The sequence below is a fragment of the Mugil cephalus genome, chromosome 17 (genome assembly GCF_022458985.1).
Source record: "Mugil cephalus isolate CIBA_MC_2020 chromosome 17, CIBA_Mcephalus_1.1, whole genome shotgun sequence".
In the NCBI taxonomy this organism is placed as follows: domain Eukaryota; kingdom Metazoa; phylum Chordata; class Actinopteri; order Mugiliformes; family Mugilidae; genus Mugil; species Mugil cephalus.
The window spans coordinates 19,706,931-19,727,293 of NC_061786.1; the positions used below are offsets into that span (position 1 = coordinate 19,706,931).

A 20,363-nucleotide genomic window follows, 5' to 3' on the forward strand; every position below is an offset into this window, starting at 1 on the left:
GTTTTTGTTCTTCTTTTGTCCAGTTAAAGTTCGATTAAGGCGTATATGTCGGAGAAAATCGACTTCCAGTCGAATTATCTGGGTGTCTTAATCAGACAACTCTGATTTTAGTTGGAGTAACATGTTTACATACAAGTTGTCCAGTTAAAGTCAGACTAAGGCATTAATTAGTTTTTTTAACGTGCATGTAAACGTACCGATTCACTCATACATTTAGTTGCAAACAATTGGTCAAATAATTGTTTAGCTGTATGAAGGCCAGTTATTGGCAGCTATTTAGCCAAACTTTAGCTATTTTAACAATTTTAGATTTGGGAATTTGCCACATAATTAATGATATTAGAGGAAATATCTTAGTTTTGGACCTATTGTTAATTTATTAATTTACAGGAAGAAGTCACTTAGACCAATGTAAACCTGTGAATGCAAGTTTTTTCACTGGTTTTTGACTTTTACTGGACTAAAATAGATGATTAATCCATCAACAGATGATAAAAATAAATAAAATAAAAATGTATAAGATTGATTGGCATTCTACATTATTCGTCTTAGTGGGAGGAATCATTTATTGTTCAACTTTTATGAAAAGCCTATTGTCTACCTGTCTCCTTCCTGTCCTGCATAAGATCCGATATCTTCATTGTTTCTTGCAAAGGCATGTATGAAGACCGGAACCAGAATCTGGGCACAATAAACCTGATATTGTCCACAGCTGCCGGAGTCACACACCTTCCCCCCCTTTTTACCGTCCCTTCCCTGTCAAATGACCCTTGCTGACATGTTCAGACGCCCCTGTACGTTATGACCCAAATCAATCATCTCACATACATTTGCAGGAAACTTCCGTGAATTTATGGGAACTCATGCTGGGACAAGTGGATTGTCAGGTAGTAAATCTCCTTCTAGTTGCCGTCACTCAAAATCTCTCCCCCTCTGCCTCTCCCTTGTAATTCGTTGTATGATTTTGTTCCTTCCCTCCATGCATCCATGCATGACACTGACTGCCTGCATGCGCCGAAATGAAGACGGATGTTGTTGATATTTTTCCGTAATAATTTTCCACAGATGGAGCAGATGATTCAGGTTTGTGTTGAGATGATGCAATACGCCTGTGTGCCTACTATCAAGTACTAACAGAATGTACTGATCAACCTCTGCGTCTAACTCTATAAGACGTCAGCGGGTTGGGCAATCGGTGGAAGTGTTGCGTTTCTTTGCATCCTGTGTTAACCTGGAACAAAAAAAACGATTTCCATTAATGTGGTGAATTTCAAATGATCATACATCATTTTGCAGATACCCGAATTAGGAATTCCTCCAAATTCCTCCGTTTGTCTCAGTTTTCTAGCCCTTGTTTTTTTCATGTTTTTTTTGTTTGTTTTTTTTTTCCCTTTACAGGGTCAGTAACCGATAAGCCGCCCGGGCCGCCAAGCTCTGGTAGAAAAGGTGAGCTGAGATCTGCTGCATGTCGAGTGTGTGCATGTGTGTTTCTGTTTGCTTGAGCGAGAGAGCAGAAGTTCAAAATGTCTTTTGATCCCGGTCGCGCTTCAGCTGATTCGTGCAAAGTCCATATTTGTGCAGAACCCGTACACCCAGTACACGAGTAACGTTTCACTTTTAATTCTGAAAGGAAACTAAAAATAGTAAAATGATACATTGAAAAAAAGAACTTCTACTCCAAAAGCAAAACTTTATTTTTTCCCCTTTTTTGGAGGTTTGCATGATGCTTTTTTTATTTTTTTTTTAGTTAAATGAACAAGATAAGATCTCAGATACAGGCTCTGCAGGGTAATGCGATCCTAACATGTCTGTTAGGCTTTAGTATCAACATCAGTGACGGATCCGACTGCTGAGTGGACAAAATCCTGCAAAACAATACTGCTCACACTGAAAAGTCTAAAACATGGCAACGTTTTCAACAAAGCAAAGATAAAGATCTTCACTGGATCTACTTGGATCATCGAGGTCTCTGCTTCAGAAATTTTTACGGAAAATATGATTAAAAGTAGAAAACGATGGGCACCCTAAGGTCAGTGTGACAGTGAGCATTGTAATATTTTGGTTGTTTCCTGTCCTTGAAGGGGTTTCATGTGCAGCAGAGTTGTGTGAGGGATTGGTGATGTGCTGCAGATGGTAGCTGAGGTAAATAGGAACAACTGAAGCTTAATTAAAACAAAGTTAAAATAAAGACAACTTGGACTTGTTTGAGTTTTACTGACCACTGCTCATCTAAGTGGCTTCTTCACTTCTAAATGACGGGTGTGGGAGTTTCACGGTTTTTTATTTCATTTCATGATGCACACCTGAAACCCGCTCACCTGCAATTGGAAGATGTTGTTCAGATTAACTGGATGGTGTCAAGTTTTTGCGTTTTCACAATTATGCACGGTTTGTACCTCTGTGATAACTTGCCCAGACCTTACGAAGTTCCTAATGCCGTAGCCAGATGTGCGCCAGCTGTTCCTGCTTCATTATTTGTGTCTGCTTCTCCATCTTTGCAATTTTCAAATTCAAAAATGATGGAAGACATTGAGATGTTAACTGAGGAGGTTACAAACAGTTGTTTGATTCGTCGACAGCGAAATTTCTGCAAAAGCTTCAGTCAGCATTGTTGAAAGTGCAGTTTTTTTTTACAGAGTGAGTGTAAATGGCTGGCGTTGGCTACGTACATAGGTTACACAGAGGTACAAACTGCACTTTAGTGTTACGCTAATTACCCATTAATGGCCAGAGACTACAGGCTGAAGATGGGAATGTGGAACCTTTTTTGGGAGAGATGTAAGAGCCTGATTATTGATTGAGGGCTTCACTGATTTTAAATAGCTTTTTATCCTATTTATCCTCTTTCAAACCACTTGTCCTCTGTGGCTAAAATGTCTGAGTTGTTGTCGTCAAATGAGCTGACTCCTGAGTTCTGACCTGAAGAACTCCCTTTTTCTTTCTTTTTTTTTCTTTTGACCCATGCTTGACCCGTGCTTTTGTGCGCTTTTGGGTTTTTTGTTCTTGGAGTGAACAAGTCTCTTCCTCATTGTGTTGCCAGGCTTTGAGTGCACAGTGGTACAGTGTTTACTGAAGGAGACGCATGGATGAGTGATGAAACATCTCCAAGAAAACTCAAACAAGTCAAGTTATATTTGTTTTAGCTTTGTTTTAGGTATACCATGACCTGGAAGAATCTTTCTACTGTAATAGTGTGTATATATATACACATTTATGTATATATATATACACACACACACTACCGGTCAAAAATTATAGAACACTCCAATATTTCTTTGTTTTTTTTTATTGCAATTTAGTGCAGTTTAATGTCTCATTTTACTCCAAAATTAAAGCATAGACCAGATAAACAATCAATATATAACCCAACATATATTCTAAACCTCCAGTTCATCACAAACCAGCTCCATGTGGTTAAAGTCTAGAGACTAGGCCATGGTCCACTCCATGTCTTCAAGCTTTCCATCTAGTTTTTATCCTGAGGTAGTTCTGGTAGAGCTTGGACTAAAGTTTTGGGTCATTATCTTGCTGCAGGATGAAGCTCTGACCAACTATACCAGAGGATCCTGTTCTAAAACTTTTGACCAGTAGTGTGTAGTTAACATGCTCAGCTCAGAGAGTGTAAATAAAGAGAAGTCTGTTAACATATTTGCACCATGTCTGCGTCTGTTGACCCAGGTCTGCGCCCGTCTGAGGAACTACTGAATAACTACTGTTTTTTATTTACAGTTTGACCAGATCAGGTCAGTTTGACCTCGTGTGTTTCGGTATAACTAACATGTCGTCTGATATAAGGACTGAACTTCAGTGTTTGTAGAATGACCTCCAATCAAAGTTTTCTGTTGTTTGCTTTTGATTGAATTATTTCCTAAGGATTGTTCCAGATTCTGCAAAGCTGCACATGGGTGAGTATTCTAGGCAGCTCACAGCATATTATATATATTTATATATATATATATGAATTTATTAAACAAGGGATTCCCTCAGCCTGTCTCTTCTTTAATGTACATATTCTCTGAGAATATTTGTAGTTTTTGGCTAAAATATATCTTGACGTGCCGAACACTTGGTTCTTTACTCTGGTTTGTGAGCTCAGTGACATATTTTGAGTAGAAGATTAGGAGAAACCAACATTTTTCACGTTTATTGGTGATGAGTGCTGGGCATACGCTACACTCATGTAAGTTGTGTAGTTTGGACTCAAATCGTAACAGAGCACCACTTTAAAAGTAATGCATTTCAGCAATTTAACCCAGACCGTGATCGTTTTCTAACCATAGCCAAGGGTTTTTGTTACCTAATCTTCACCTAATGCAAAGAAAATAGTGAGGGTTAACAAAATGCAAGCATTAAAAAAACATTATTAATTATTTTTCTACACATCTACACCTTCATAGCTAATAACTGTGGCCAGTGTCACTACAAAATGAAATGGAAACGTGTCCCTAGTCTGTAAACAAATCAACTGATGAATTTCTTGAAGTGTCGTGAGACTGTGCTGGCTTTTAAATGGGGTTGGGGGAGTGGGATGGGGGGGAGTGGGATAGGGTGGGGGTGGTGGGGGGGGCGTTTGCCAACTGAAGTACATTATTCTCAAAGTGAAGCTCTGCATCTCGAAACAATTGGACGGTTGATTGATTCAACTCGGTGAACGTTTCCCAAACTTTTTTGAGAGGCTGCTGTGTCTTGTTCAGAGATTTACTGTGAAGAACATGTAAAACCATAGGATTATTGAACATTGAAGCCATATTTCTTCAGTACCATTGGTTTGTGGCATTAAAGGGAGACATTCTTCCCTTATACCTCTTTACTGTCAGCTATCTGCATCAAATGGCATGGCCTGAACATCTGGTTTAGGAATATGCTTCTCATGCACAAAAACATGAGTCGAATTTTGATTCCTTAAACTTTATCACACCCTCATTTTATTTGTTTGTATAATTCAGTCAGGATACGTGTTGAGATCTTAATCTGACTCAGTGATTTGGGTGGAGCAACCGACCGACCAGCTGCAGCCTCAAAGTGCGACGAGCTGTTTTTGGATTAATTGCGGATTTTGTTCAGTGCTGCTACACCTGCATCGCCGTCATGCAGCCGCCCCGTGGAGGGCGTCCTCCTTGTGTGAATGTGTGTTTGATGTGAGAGTGTGTGAATGTGCAGTCTGAACGTGGAGTGGTGTGTGTGCGGATGAACATGTGGGTGGTGGTGGTGCTGTGTGTTTCTATTATTCAGTCTATGTGTCTGTCTGTCTGTCTGTCTGTCTGTCTGTCTTGGCCGGGCCATGTGCAAATCCCAACCATTCAACAGTTCTGGAGAGTAGATTGTATTAACCTCAATAATGGTAGTCTCTTTCCGTTTCTTTCTCACCCTCAACCCAGACGATGGCTCCAAGCCCACACCCACCATGGAGACTCACGTCCCCCCCGAAGGCGACGGTAAGCCTCCTCTAACTGCTCTTCCACCTGTAAATCATTGGTGAGACGGTGAGAGAGCATAACGTGCATTCACCAGGGGTGTTTCAAGACACTCTGGGGGCCCCAGGCAAGAGGCAGCTTGGAGCCCCCCCCCCCCCAAAAAAAAACTTAAAAGCTTCATGTTAGCATTTTGCTTAATGTAGCATTTATAGATGAAAATTAAACCTATATCAGCTGTCCCTTGGGCCCTCTCCAGCTCAGAAGCCCTATGGAGTTGCCTAGACGGCCCTGGTGTTCACAATGACTCACAGCGTTGCTCCTTTGTGTACTTGTGCAACACTTTCCAGCGCTCCACTGTAACTCCAGCGTGTCAAGAATTTAATATTCAAACCAAAGATCCAGTTTCTGAAAAATTACATCAAATGCAAAAGTCCAGATGTCAAAAAAACCCCAAAACAAAATACCACATGATCTGATATTTTTGGAAATAATCGAATGTTGGATGTGATTTTAATTTCGCGGGCACAGCCTGGCTGTTGTTTTTGAAATGCGCAGCCACTGGTGAGGTTACACCGAGCGGAGCTCGGGTAGATTTTTCTTTAAACATGTGAAAGCTATTGAATCGTCTTTCTGTCACTGCAGAGATAACCGCTCCAACGCTATGGATAAAACAGCTGGTTTACAAGGAGAATAAGCAGAACAGCTCAACGTCCAGGAAGCAAGGTGAGTGAAAGAAACGCCTCTTTATTCTGATAAACGTGTACATAGGTTCGTCTGTATAGTACATTTAAACTAAAAACTAATGTAGGGTAGTCCAGAGATCGACAACATCCCGTCAGTTTTTGTCCTTGACGAGCCGGCTGATAAATCTTCTTCTCCTCCCAGTGTGACCACCTACTGCACACACATTCATCTCAAAGAGGTTCATACTTATGGTTTTATGCAAGATCCCAGATAAATAAGAAAAATATGTTTTTAAGAAAGAAAGGAAGGTGGACCACAAGAGAAGGGATGGGAGGAGGAGAATCAAGCTGAGAACTTTCTACTTGCATCTAGATAAAGAATACATGCAGCATACAACGATCAGGCGTAACATTATGACCACCTATCTAATATTGTGTAGGTCTCCCTTGCGCCTCCAAAACAGTTGCGACTCATCAGAGAATGGACATGGACCTTCTGAGGGTGTCCTGTGGTGTCTGGAAACAGGATGTAGTTGGTGGGACCTATGGGTTGATGTGTGGATCATACCACAGATACTTGATCAGTTCGGGATCTATAGTGCTGCTCTTTGTGGGTTTTTTTGAGTTGTTCCTGAAGTGTTTGCCTGTGTCAGGATGCAGGTTCTGGTTCAGGACAAGAACCACCAGGAAACCTGAACAGTTTTTTTCCCTAGGCCATCTCTCCCCTGAGCAAACCTTCCCAGACCCCTACCTCCGACCATAACTAAGTCACTTAAAAGTGTAGCACACATCCCCATTTCTGCATGCACCATCCACGGCAACAGCCATGTCTTGCTTGTATTTATTCCAGTCATTGCATCACTGTACACTACCAGTTTTTATTTTTCTAAATTGTATATATTGGTCTGGTCTAGGTGGGTGCTACATGTCTAAGTAACATCCTCATGAATGAATACCAGGTCCAGAAGTTTCCCAGCAGAACACTGAATAGTCACAAGATGGTCGATGTTCTGCTGCAGTGGTCATAATGTTGTGGCTGATTGGTGCATACAGTGATGCATGACGCATGGGTGAGTGAAAATTAATATAAAAGAACAGTCGTTTCATTGCTGGTGAGTTCTCTTCCATAGTGTCAGGGTCTGTGAGGTGAATAAAATCCTTGGCTCTGGTGAAACCAGTTTCAAAACTGTCAGTTTACGATGAAATGAAACGCAAAACTTTCCCAGTTTGAAGCCCGGGTTATGTTTCTTGGTTTCTTTTCCTTCTGTGTAATTTGTTTAGTTTTCTCTGTCTCCTTTTCAATTACGCCTCGACGTGTTCACTACCCTCTGGGCAGCTGGACGCCTTTCACACTTCTTCTCAAGGACTGAATGCTGTGGGGGTTATGAGGGAGTGTGTGTGTGTTAGTGTTGGATGGATGGATGGATGGATGGATGGATGGATGGATTAGTTGGCTCGACTGACGCTTGCCTTTTATTAGATGTAGTCTGATTGTGAAAGTCGTAAAACAGACATTTATCATTTATTTCCTCATTTTTTTTTAGAATTTATTTGCTGAATGAACTTAATCGTCTATTGATCCCGCGTTTCCCCGTTGGTTTTAAAGTTTTAAAGATATCACATGTCAGAATGGATTCGCTTCAAAGGCAAATCAATCACAGGCTGCATGGTAAATAAATTAAAATGATGCTATCCCATTGAAAATAACTGGTTGAATGGTTGATTTATCAGCGAATAATCCAAACCTTAGCACAGATCAAACAAACATAAAACTGCATCAGCCACATCTAAAGCCTCTCCACATGCATATATGAATATTTTGAATGAATATGTAAATGCCCGTTCGTGTGATTGTCTTTTATTTCTAAGCCTTTCATTATTTATCATTCACCACATACTTTCAGATTAAACGCTACGCTGCAAACAATGGAGCTCACAACGGCTTGATTGTAATGTGTTCCTTTCTGTCTTGAGTATCTTTGAATGATGGTGCTGTGGCAGGGGAAGCTGTGGTCAGGGCAGCATCGAAGGGTCGTATTTTAGCTGAGAGATATTTGCTTTGACAGCTCTTTGAAACCTCGCTGGAAACACCAGCTTCCTGTTTCCAATTAGCATCCGGTGTCCTCAAAGGACAAGCGACAAGGCCGACCGAAGGGGGAGATGTCATCACGTTTGAGACATGAGCGATTTGTGCGATTTGTGTGTGTGTGTGTGTGTGTGTGTGTGTGTGTGTGTGTGTGTGTGTGTGTGTGTGTGTGTGTGTGTCTGTGTGTGTGTGTCTGCATCTGTATGTGATTGTGTGTATAATGAAAGGAGACTGTATGCCCGCGACTGGGGATTAGAGTTGGAAAGCAAACCAGACCATTTATGGAAGCTAAAGCTATAGTGCTGGACTTTTACATACAAATTAATGTCTGTTACATTCAAGATCATGCAAAAGACGAGTTCACGCAATCTTGATGAGCTAATCAGTGCCAGGTCTGTCGTTCTGTATCAAGCAGCTTAATGAATTTTACGTCTGTGGCGACATTCTGGCTCTGGTGTGAGCAGCGTTTTATGTCAACTAGCATTGATTGGTTTAAAAATGAGAGCAACTATAGCAACAACAGATGTAGCCTACAGCATCTATGTATAAGGTAAACAAGAGTTATAGATATATGATCAGGCATAACATTATGACCACCTTACATGCCTCCAAAACAGTTGTGTTGTGAGTCATCAGAGAATGGACATGGGCCTTCTGAGGCTGTCTGGGACCAGAATGGTGTTAGTGGGGGGGTCTTTGGGTCCTATGGGTTGAGAGGAGGGGCCTCTGTGGATCATCCCACTGATACCTGATCAGTTTGGGATCTTTAGTGCTGTTCTTCAATGTTTCCCAAAGTGTCAGGCTGCAACCATCAAGGAGCGTCATTTCTTTGGGGTGGTGGGGTGTCTGGTCTGGTCTAGGTGGGTGCTACATATCAAAGTAACATCCACTTGAACGAATGCCAGGTCCAAAAGTTTCCCAGCAGAACATTTAATTGTCACAAGATGGTTTAAATGTTATTCACTTCTCCTGCCAGTGGTCATAATGTTATGGCTGATTGATGCGTTATGATTTCATCTTCTCTGACAATCAGGAAACTACATAGCAATGTCAAGAGACACCAGACAGACATGTTCTTTGTATATAGTCGAGTGCTGTGGAGCAGCCACACCAGTTGTAATCTGTTTTTGGGAAAGGAAATGACTTGAGTGTGAGCACATGTCAAACAAGCATTGTCATATAATTTCAGCTCCGTGTTTCTAAAACCAGTCGGTTAGTTTAAAAAAAAAAGAAAGAAAAGAAACGGGAGTTTTGGCTCCATATTTCTGCCTCTTAATTTTTCCCTAAGGGAGGGAACTGTTTAATGTAGGACGGCTTGTTAAAGAATTTACTTTTAACCAAGCGTGCTTTCAGACCTAGAGAAACCAGGAGCGTTCAGTTCCACACCGGGTCACTTGATTTGGGCTCACACACGGCAATCACACTTCACCCCAGAACAACTCCGGTCGGACAGGGAGGTCTCTGCACACTGCATCACTCTACATCACAAGTTTGGACTAATAAGGCTCGGTCATTGAATTCCTCCAGAGCACGTCTTCTCATTCAGAAGTTGACACCTTCTCAGCGTATCCATGGAAATGTTTTCTATGTGAAGCCTACATGTTTGATCAAACTGAACATGTTCATGTACTCCACACCGCTACATAAAACATGGAGCAGGAATAAATGCCAGAGCCCAAACTTGCTGCGGTTTGTAAATTTTCGATTGAATTATTTCGTGATTTCCTGAAATCCACATTTCCCCTAAAAATATTAACAATCACGATCAGTTTGAAAGAGCGTTTAAGGGTGTGCCGGAATTCTTTTAAGGAAAGGAAACCCGGAGGAAAGAACTTGAATATTTTTTTTCCATCATTGGCGTGGATTCAGTGTTTGAGTCTGAGACTAAGCAGAGAGACATTAGCTGCGTTTCCAATACAGTTTTACGCTAAATAAAAGCGATATTTCTGAAATTTAAATACAATTGCGCTTTGTATGTGTTGCCATTGAAAGATGCTGTAACTGAGGTGAGAGCATTAACTGGTTATACTATGACCAAACCCATCGTGACGTCACCCACTGGATTCTGAACCTCGAAAATGAAGCTTGAAGGGGCGGAGCCCTCGGACGCCATGTTGGATGAGCTTTACTCTGCCCACACTCAGATATTCTAAATACAGACGTTAGCTCAGGCCACCGCTGGTCACTCAAAGCGGGAACGCCCTTAATTAATCAGAATATTAAACCTTAATAAAAAACAAACAATGAGTTAGAAATAAATTCAGCAATGCTGTAAAGTTTTAACATGGGGGTCTATGGGGATTTGCTCCCTTTTGGAGCCTCAAGTGGCCACTTGATGAACTGCAGTTTTTTGCACTTCGGCATGGTCTTTATCGCTCAGACCCAGAGGTTTGCGATAATTTTTTATAGCGATACGTCTGAAAAACCACCTCATGAGAGCGTAAAAGTGTTTTTAGGTGTTTCTATTAGCTTTTTTTTTGCAATATTTGTGCATTTCTAGGGGTAATGGAAACACAGCAAGTGTCTGAGATCACTGTTCAGAGTTTGCCGTCTTTCTTCTTCTAAAACAGCTTGTAAGCAGAGATTATTTGGTGCAACAATCCTCATTATTCAAACCCCCCAATAATCAGAACTTCTCTGTCTGTCTCTGCTGATATGCTGGAAAACCTGAGTGCTCACTAAGCAAACCCCTCGCACGCACATGAAATGCGTTATTCATTTACTGGCACGGCCTCTGGATACCCCATAATTATGATTTAGGCCGATGTGGAGATTGTTTTAGTGGGACGTGTTTGCTTAGGCGAAGCGCGAAGCGAAGTCCGTTTCTCAAACAGACGTTTTGTTGCCAGACTTTGACGTGCAAAGACGGGGGAAGCACTCCGCCGTGTAGCTCATTTAAAGAAGTGTGCGCAGAACAAGAGACTCTCTTCCCGTCGTCGCTCCCTGGAGGCGGCTAAAGGCGGACTGAAGAAAATCAACAAGCTGAAGGGGTATAATGCGATCATGTCAGCCCGAGAGTACGATTCTGTTTAATGTCTCGTCCTCTAATCCCATTCGCGTGTTTATGTGAGGTAGCAAAGACAGTGACGCATCACGGCCAAACAAATCAAAGCAAATGTGTTGAAAAGTAACAGGATCGTGTGGAGGGAAGGGTTGAGAAAAGAACCTTTTTATGAGTGAACTCTCCCTCATCCTTCTGGTTTGTTGCACTCGGCGTCATAAAGACAAACACATGCACCTACATACCTCCACACAGAGCTCCCCTAACATTTGGGCTATTTTAACTGCAGAGAGAGGCTCGCTAAAGACAATGTTGCAGTGATTACCCAACAGCTGAAAGCCATTGGAGTGAAGCGAAGAGGAGAGAGTGGCTGGGAGATGAGGGGGTGTAGGTTTAAAGGGAGGAGGGGGTGGAATTAGGATGGAGGGAAGCAGAGGGTCGAGTGAATGGAAAGATATAAAGAGAGGTAGGAAGGGAGGGAGAGAGCGAGGGTGGTCGTACGGAAGGAAAGATGAGACAACAACAACTAAAGTGACATTTAGTCACTTCTGGTGACTGCGGTCATCTTTTGTTCGGGATCGATTCGCCCTGAGGACCACAACAACAAATTATTACAGCTGTTCCCGACTTGTGTGGGTTCCCTTTTTCTTTTCTTTCTTTTTTTTATTTATCTCTGGGCAATATTTGTTTTCTGAGGGTTTGTGTTTCTCATCTTACAGTTCCTGCCGAGGGAAGAGAAATAAAATCGCCAAAGAGAAACAAAAACAAAAAAATAAATAGACCAGAAACGCAGATACTCGACGTAGGCAAAGACGACGCAGATTGAATTTCCCCTCCGCACAAAACCGAAAGGATTACATTGCAAGCGTCCAGCCATTTTCCATTTATATGTATAAAAACAATTTTCTTTTGGGAATCCTAGCGCCTGGCGCCAGCATAACCTCTGTATAATAAACAGTGCTAAATAATTTGGATGTGAAGGAAGCTTGGCGAGGATAGTACAAAGAACACTTGAGTGTGAGTCTTTGCAGGAGAAAAAAGTTACTCGGTGCAGGGACACGTTTAGTTTAATTCCTCTCTGTTGGCAGCCAGACTCAGGAAATATGACCTGTCTACGTCCCACTCTGCTCAGCTCAGGTCTCAGACGTGCTGCTGAACCTGCCACCACTGTCCCCTCCATCTTTATAAACTTCACCGTGGTGGACGTCAAAAAGAACGATTTCACGTTTGAACATCAGGCTAATTAAACACATTTGAGCTCTTCTTGTTTCTCCTCTCCACTCATAAACGTCATGACACAATTTCCACAAAACCTAAAAATAACCTAAATTATTACTTAGTAGAGTGACAGTTTAAGAACCACCAAAACTGCAGAAGCATGAGCTACTGCTCACGTGCTAAGGCTTTTCCGAATCCACTTCCAAAGAAAGAAGATCATTAGAGCCACTTAAATCAGTGTAATGGTGCTGGTAACCAGCGGGTTGACAGAAATACTACTGTCTCAAACCACTGACTGTAATCCCTGAGTATGAAGATGGATAAATTCCCAGTGACGTCACCCGTGCTATTTGTGCAGTGTGGTTCTGAAGCTCAGAGTGATGGCCATGGCTGTCGCCATCTTGGCAGCATGTGACACCCAGCTAATTACAAAATGGTCAAATAGGTGGAGCTGAGGTTGGCGGGTAACGTCTAGACCAGGGGTGCCCACACTTTTCTGGCTTGTGGGAGACTTTTACAATGACCGACTCAAAGTGATCTATATATAGACCCCTTCACGGCCTGCGTCACTGTGACGTCACGGCGAGGCAAAACAGAGGGAAGCTTGAGGCAAACATCGTCACTTTCAGCCTTAAATATGTCGTCTTGTTGTATTTTTTTGGTGCCAAAACCGAAAAATCTAAATCAGTAACTTGAAGTTTTATCACATACCAGCCACTGCCAGGCGTAGGTTTGGTTTGGCTTTGGAGATTAAAAGAAGGGACTGGAGTGAGACAATCAACAACTGTGTGCACACTTCTTATCAGATAAGATTAATATGTAATAGATCATCAGTTTCAGCCTGGATAACGTTATGGGTTAGAATAAATCGTGACTAAAATTATGTTAAGTTAAACATTATTTAGGGGATTTTTGTTATGTAAATGCTAACCTTGAGCTAACGCAACAATAGTTGTGTGTTTCAAGGGTCTCCAAGCAGAAGTTGCATTTACTCCATTACTCTCCACAGTGGTTCCACTTACTTCTTGTAATATCTTTGTTGGAGAGGGTTCACTTGATAAAGATAGACCAGACTTCGTCCCCTCTGTGTCAAATTTGGTCAAATTGTCCATTCAGTGCGTGACAGTGTAGAGATAGATGAAATAGTCCCATCAGTCAGAGTCAACTTTTTAAAATAACACACACGGTCTTGGAGAGTGAGCATATTAGTATATTCTCTAAAATATGCGTTTTCCTCGTCCATTTTTGCCAAAACAGTCTGTTGAAATATGCTAAATGCCGTTTAGAGGCTACAGTGTTTGACATTTGTTGCCTCCAGCTAAGCCCCGCCCCTCACAAAATGTCACACTGTTTACAAACTGTGAAGGTGTCTATAAACCCTGTCCTAAGTCAATTATTAAAAAAAGCTCTGTTCATCTTTGTTTTTATTATGCTAAGAAGAAAAATTGCTGCACGGCACCTTTAGAGAAATAAGCACTGTCCATTTAAGGAAGATGTCTTGGCTGCGGGTGTGTGCCGCTGAACTGGGGGCATGTTGCAATAAAGTGAATAAAAAGAAAATTAACGTTTGCCTTGCTGTTTGCTCTAGAGGTGCAACAGATAGTTGACTGACTAACATCTAAAACATTATTTCAGTGGCATGCGATCTACCCACACTACCTTCACAATCTACTGGTCAATTGCCATTGACGTAATGGTCACCTCAGGTCTAGACAGACTCAACAGATGATATAACTGGAATGGCCGACTTCGGCTGTATAAACACTTATCACCTGGATAGTTGATGAATGGTGAAAACAAGTGTTTCAGTTCTGAAGGAGGTCCCTGGGTCTAACGTCTCTCTAAGCAGCAGAAATACTGGATTGAGGCTTCTAAAAAAAATTAAGTATATGTGTTCTCGCTAATAAACATAACTTGCCTTCTGAGAAACCAAAACAATGAGCTAAAAGGCGAATCCTGTGGGAATCACTTCTGTCATTTCATCCATTGTTAAAAATATGGCTAATACAATTGTGGCTTTGAGTAAAGAATACAAACGCTTCTTCTTCTTCTACTGTTTTAGGTTTAACCATTAAATTATGCAGTAATTCAACATCTAATTTAACAGCTCCTTGAATCTCGTGTCATATTTATGCTTTGGTTACTTTAGCTGAGTGAGATGAGACCACTGACTGACCGGCTGTTTTAGCACCAGTCAGCTCCCTTTGGGTAAAAAATACCACCACACATGAGCACCTTTAAGAAAAAGGCTCCAAACAGTTGTTATAGTCGTTCAGTGCTTCACAGCGCACTTGAATGTTAAATGAAGAATGGATCAGGAGTGGTAAAAGCACTCTTGGTTGCCGTGGCAGCGAGCTCAGTACGCAGCTCTGTTGTACTTGGCTTAAGAGTGAGCAATGAACTAAATGGATGTGAATGTAAATACAGCGCGCTAAGACAAGGTGTCGCAGGAGCATCTCTCAAGGGCTGAGGCCTGCTGTTCAACGGAGAGATACGAACGACTTCCTACCACAACCTGAGGAATGATTTAGTTTACTTTATGCTTTTTTTTTTTTTTTTTTAATGTGTGTGTCTGTTTCTCCCTACTGAGTGTGTTTCTCATGGTTTTAGAGAAAGTTCCCTCTTGTGACGAGGAGAGACAGAGTGCTCTGGATGATGCTCGGCAGAATCCTCGCCAGGCTATTTTCATCCCCGACTGTGGGCCCGGAGGCCTTTACAAAGCGGTGCAGTGCCACCAGTCCACGGGCTACTGCTGGTGTGTTCTGGTCGACACGGGACGGCCCATCCCTGGAACCTCTACCAGGTAATGCTGTCTAGAAGAAAAGGCTCTGAAGAAAAGTGTAGTTCATAACAGTTCATTGAGAATAAATTGGCAAATTAAATCTCAAGTTTCTGTAAATACACCACCCAAACACTAGTTGGCGCTCTTTTTTGTCAGTCGGGTTAATTTTTGTTTCCACTTCCTGCTTCACTAAATACTTATTGGCATTGATGTGTATTTACATATTTAATTTCACTTACATTTGATATTTTACTTTGATATATACAAATAAAAATTTAAGGTCATACAAGAAATGTATAGTAGAACAATTGAACCAATAACAGTTCCACAGATGTTCATTGGATTGTACCTGATATTGGTAAATTCAAGTATCCCCATATTGGAGCCTATCTTATCTGTAAAACGTCCACCTTAAGATGAATGTGTGCTGTTATCTTCTCCATTACATAAACCGTCTTCACTCTTCTGCCATTCATCATATTTAATTCCCAGTCAAATTCTTTCCACATTGGACCACTCTCCTGCTTCACTTTCAACAGTGGCGACTGAAACTTTCGCCGAAACTTGGCTAAAGACGAGTCGTACTAATGTTTGTATCTCCATTAACCTTTCCTTAATGTGTTCCACCTTTACCAATACAATCAATTCAACTCAAACTACCACTACCAAGCAGACCAGTCACAGCTCTTTGTGGTCTGTGTTGTGTATTTACATTTCTGGGAGGGTGTATGTCAGGCCTTGGTGTTTTTCAGGCCAAGGACCCCCAAACTGATGGAGAGATTAAGTAGGGACCCCCTACCTACTATATGTGTTCTATAGTAAGTTTGGCCTAGTGCTATTTATAAAGGGTTGGATGCTGGATTTTACTGGCAAATTTGGTGACAATTAATGGTGGTCGTTTGGGTAAATGTGCTTCTTCAGTCCTGCATTTTTGTTCCAATCCTGAACATGTCAACATATATGCTAACTTGAAAAGTCAAGGGATCACTGAATGTCTTTGGTTTCGTTCTCTGGTGAATACAGATCATCAAGAATTAGCTCGTATGTGTCAGCTTGGACCAAACCGACCTACTGTCATGGCGTCCAAGCTGCTCTTGCTGGTTAACTTTGTTTCATGCACTGAAGTGAATATCTGTCTGTTTGCTGGTTATAAACACTGTTTCTGGAATGACTTTAGCTTTCGGTGCAGTTGTTACTGTTTACTTTTTGCTTTCGGGAAATGGTGGACACACAATTGTGCATCAACAAAAAATTATCTAAATTCCTTTGTCATCAAGCAAACACACGCACATAAATAAATAAAGAGATGAGTTTTAAATGATTTGTATTTACAACACGAATATTAAGGCTTGTATCTGATATAAAGAGAAGAGGATATCTGAATTACTGTAACCCTGCACAGATAAATTAGTATTTTTTTCCATAATCATCCTCTTTGTAGGATGAAGAACAGACCTTTTCCAATGTCTCATATATATATAGAGAGAGAGCTCGGGTTTAGTTTCATCAATGAGAATTTTGGGCGATAGAAAATAACTGAAAGCCTAAAATAAAAATTGCACCCACAGTGTGCAAAACCCACCCGTACCAAATTCTCGGGGATATTAACCTTTAGGTGATTATATCTTCACATAAAAATTTACTGCATTTTGGACCTAAACTCTTGCCACTTATACCAATTAAAATCTTTCCCCTGGACGGCAACGTGCAGAATCATGCATCAAACATCCCATCTTGGATCAGTAGCTTTGCTGAGTCTGAAAAAATAAAAAATAAAATAAATAAAAATGACAACTTGCTTTTGCTTTCACAGAAAAAAATAAAAAAATAATAGTAAAGCCAAACGAGACACACATGCTCAATTTTCCATCGTATTCAGGGACCACTGATACGATAGCCAGGAGAAAGCGAGTCATGCCACGCGTAATGCGAACAGTTTGTTACGGCTCTGTAACAAAGCTTTCTGCACATCAAATCTAATTTATTTATTAAGTGGCCATAAAAAGAAAGGTTAATCGCTGTCAAGTAATCCCTTGCAGACATTACAGACATGCAAAATGAAACAAAACTGGTTTTAGTTTTAGGAAGTCAGAATTTGTTTCATTACATATTTTTTTTTAAAAACACCTCGAAGTGCAATTGTTTTCGAAGGTTTTTTTTTTTTTATCATCTTCTCGATGCTGCTTTGATTTACTTGTTGGTTCTTTGTCCTTTTTGTAACAGGTACCAGACGCCGGAGTGTGACGGAGCCGCGAGATCACGCGTCTCAGACACAGAAGACCCGTTCCAAGTCAGAGACCTGACAGGTTTCCTTCACTTTTCACTGCAGTCTGATTCACCTCTGGTTTGACAAAGTCTCTGCGGAGCAGTTTGTTCTTTCTTCATAGCGACTTCTGAAATCAAAAATGCCATCCTTAAAGTTTCACCACAGGGTTGATTTGAAAGATACCTGTGGTGCTAGAGGGTCTGTCAGAAATACAACAGAAGAGCAAAAAACGTGAAAGTGAAAAGGGACATGTGTTGTGTTCTGGGAAGTCACATGCATCCACGTCTCCGCGAGACACAAACCCTGCTCATGACACACTCCATGTGGGTCCCAACAAGCGCACACAATTTATCCACCCTGCCAAAGACCTCACGTTTGCCATGAGCACAGAGGATACAGCTGGTTTGTGTAAACTGTGTGCACTTGTTGCGACTTCCCGGACCACAGTGTGTTTGTGCCCGGAGACAACGGACATGGTCCTGAGCCTCGGAGTTTATGTCCTCCATCAGCAGACAAGGCAACTGTGTGTGACAATATCTACACCACTGTTGACATGCAACAGTCCAAAATAATATATCAGCAATATAACTGAAAAAATAATGCAATTTTAAATTCTTAATATTAATTATTAATTAGTCTTCGGCAGAGTACTTTATGACAATGTATTTCGACTTTATTCTCTTCTATATGCATGATAATGATATTTTTTTTTCCTTATAAAACATGGTGGCAAATCTGTTGGGTTTCCTGAGACTCCTGTAGAGTCAGTAGAAAGTAGAAATCACCCCATAACACAACAACAGCACATGCATCATTATCCTGTAATTGGCGCCACTATTGAAAACTAATAAGGGAGGTGGTTTTCTAAATGTAGAACCACTAATTGTCACAGGGCTATTGCAAAGAAAACTGTGACTTTTATATAAAGATTCTACGTTTTTACCAGATAAAACAATTTCATCCTGATAAACTCTGCTTTCTGGTGTCAGATTCCCAGGCAACCAAGATCAGAGACTCCCCTCTAAACCAGAGGTCGTAACCTCAGCTCCCACTCCTCTCTCCTTGTTACTGCTCACTTACATTTGTTTCCCCTCCGTTTCCCCATCATTTAAGGTTGCATTGTAACTCTTATTTAATTCCCCATCTGGTGAGTTTACAGAGTCAAGCTCACTCCTGACTGCGCAGCAGATGTGTGGCATGTTTTATGGAAGGTGTGAGTGTCGCGGGGTGCGGTGGCGGTGGGGCTGAGGTGGTGGGGGTGTCGGAGGCTGCAGGGAGCTCGCTGCAGATATTTTTATGTACTGTAGATGGATGTTCTGAACCGCCACAACAAAGCACAATGTTTCATAGTCGTCGCAAAAGAATGCTTCAGAGGGCAAGTCTATTAACGGCACCAAAATACAGGTTCAATCTCACTGAGTGTCACAATAAGACCTAGAGACTAAAAGATGGGATCTGTTCCAGGTTAGGAACTGAATTTTAATCAAAATGTGAAATGTGACATGCAGTCCTTGACACCTACAGCTACATTTTGTTGTGGAACTTTTTAAAACCACATCTTTAAAGGCCAAAATTGACACTTTAAGCACCTATAAAGCAAAGTGACAGGAATTTAGTCATCTTCTGCTGCTAAGAAACTCACCGACAGTGTGAACACATCCTCATGCGGAGAGCCACTCTATTATCTGCCCTGTTCTCCAGTAGGGGAGGGTATTGGCAAGGGCTTCACGATACGATACGTATCACGATACTTGAGTCACGATACAAGCATTATTGGGATATTATGATATTGTGATATGTTGCGATATTCTACATAGTTCACTGAGAAATAGTAAATGCAGCTTAACCCTCTGGATCCCACAGCCCGCCCACGACCTGAAATCACTCGTTTTTTAAAGTTACTTGTATTTACAAACCCTTTGTCCGATCTGAAAGCTGTAAAGACTGGCGCAATCGCGAGATTCTGAAGTTTCCGAGGCTACCTGAATGCCTCAGAGGCGAAGTCATTAAAATATCGAAACTTTACGGTTAAAAAGGTCCAATTTTACGAAATTTCATCGACATCGCTTCGGTACAACGTCATCTTTAAAAATCCGCAGAAAATTAACCCTTTGCTCTAAATTAAAATACACATTGTATATATGTACATCAGATGACAGTGATAATTCATTGGACAAATGAAAGAAAAAGTATTGCAATATATTGCCATATCGATATTTTAGAGGATGTCTGAGGATATCACATGTAAAAGGCAAAAGGAGGAGTTAATGTTCTGTTCTTATCCAACCACTGAGATACATCTGAGATACATGAACGCTTAAATGCATTTGCATCTTTGCAACATGTACTTAGGCACTGTATGCTTATGTCATAGAGGGGATGCAGAGGCATAAATTGGATTCATTATGCACAGGATTCAGTTCATTATATACTGTTCACAGCTTATAGTCGAGCGGTGTTTGATAAAGAACTGCAGCTTAGAACTGCATTGCAGTTTCAAGGTACCTTAAGCCCTATTCTCACAGGATTAGTTCCTGTCGGTCCTCCGGTAAATTCTAATAATCACATAGGTCATCTATGATCTTAATCCTGTGTGAATTGTCCATGTCTGTGAATTTAGTAAAAATTACACCTCTGATAAAACAAATCCAGTGCAAATCAACATCTCTGTGATTTAGGGGTGAGGTTTTACTTTTCCGTGACTTCTGTTTGATGTTCAGCTTTTTCTGCCTCTTGTCAGTTAAGAATTATGAAGGAATTATGAAAGTGTTCATCAGTAAGGGTGTAGCTGATTTAAATACTGCCAGGCCGTTGGTAATTTCTTCCCTGGGATAAATAGTATCAAAACAAAGTAGCAAAGTCTCTGACACGCAGTGGAGCGAGACGGGAAAGTAGCAGAGCCATGACAATAGA

The 20,363-nt window shown here is 41.2% G+C and overlaps 1 protein-coding gene across 6 annotated transcripts in view; it reads left to right on the forward strand.

Annotated features, from left to right (window-relative positions):
- smoc1 (SPARC related modular calcium binding 1) overlaps positions 1 to 20,363 on the forward strand; it is a 57,303-nt gene that overhangs the window by 23,810 nt on the left and 13,130 nt on the right. For 3 of the 6 annotated variants that reach the window (XM_047610569.1, XM_047610567.1, XM_047610568.1), the window contains exons 6-11: positions 837 to 887; positions 1,399 to 1,446; positions 5,346 to 5,435; positions 6,057 to 6,137; positions 15,013 to 15,205; positions 17,408 to 17,490. In XM_047610569.1, coding sequence (XP_047466525.1) covers positions 837 to 887; positions 1,399 to 1,446; positions 5,346 to 5,435; positions 6,057 to 6,137; positions 15,013 to 15,205; positions 17,408 to 17,490 — 546 coding nt within the window. The remainder of the gene's footprint in view (positions 1 to 836; positions 888 to 1,398; positions 1,447 to 5,345; positions 5,436 to 6,056; positions 6,138 to 15,012; positions 15,206 to 17,407; positions 17,491 to 20,363) is intronic. The other 3 variants (XM_047610570.1, XM_047610571.1, XM_047610572.1) reach the window with 3 other exon arrangements.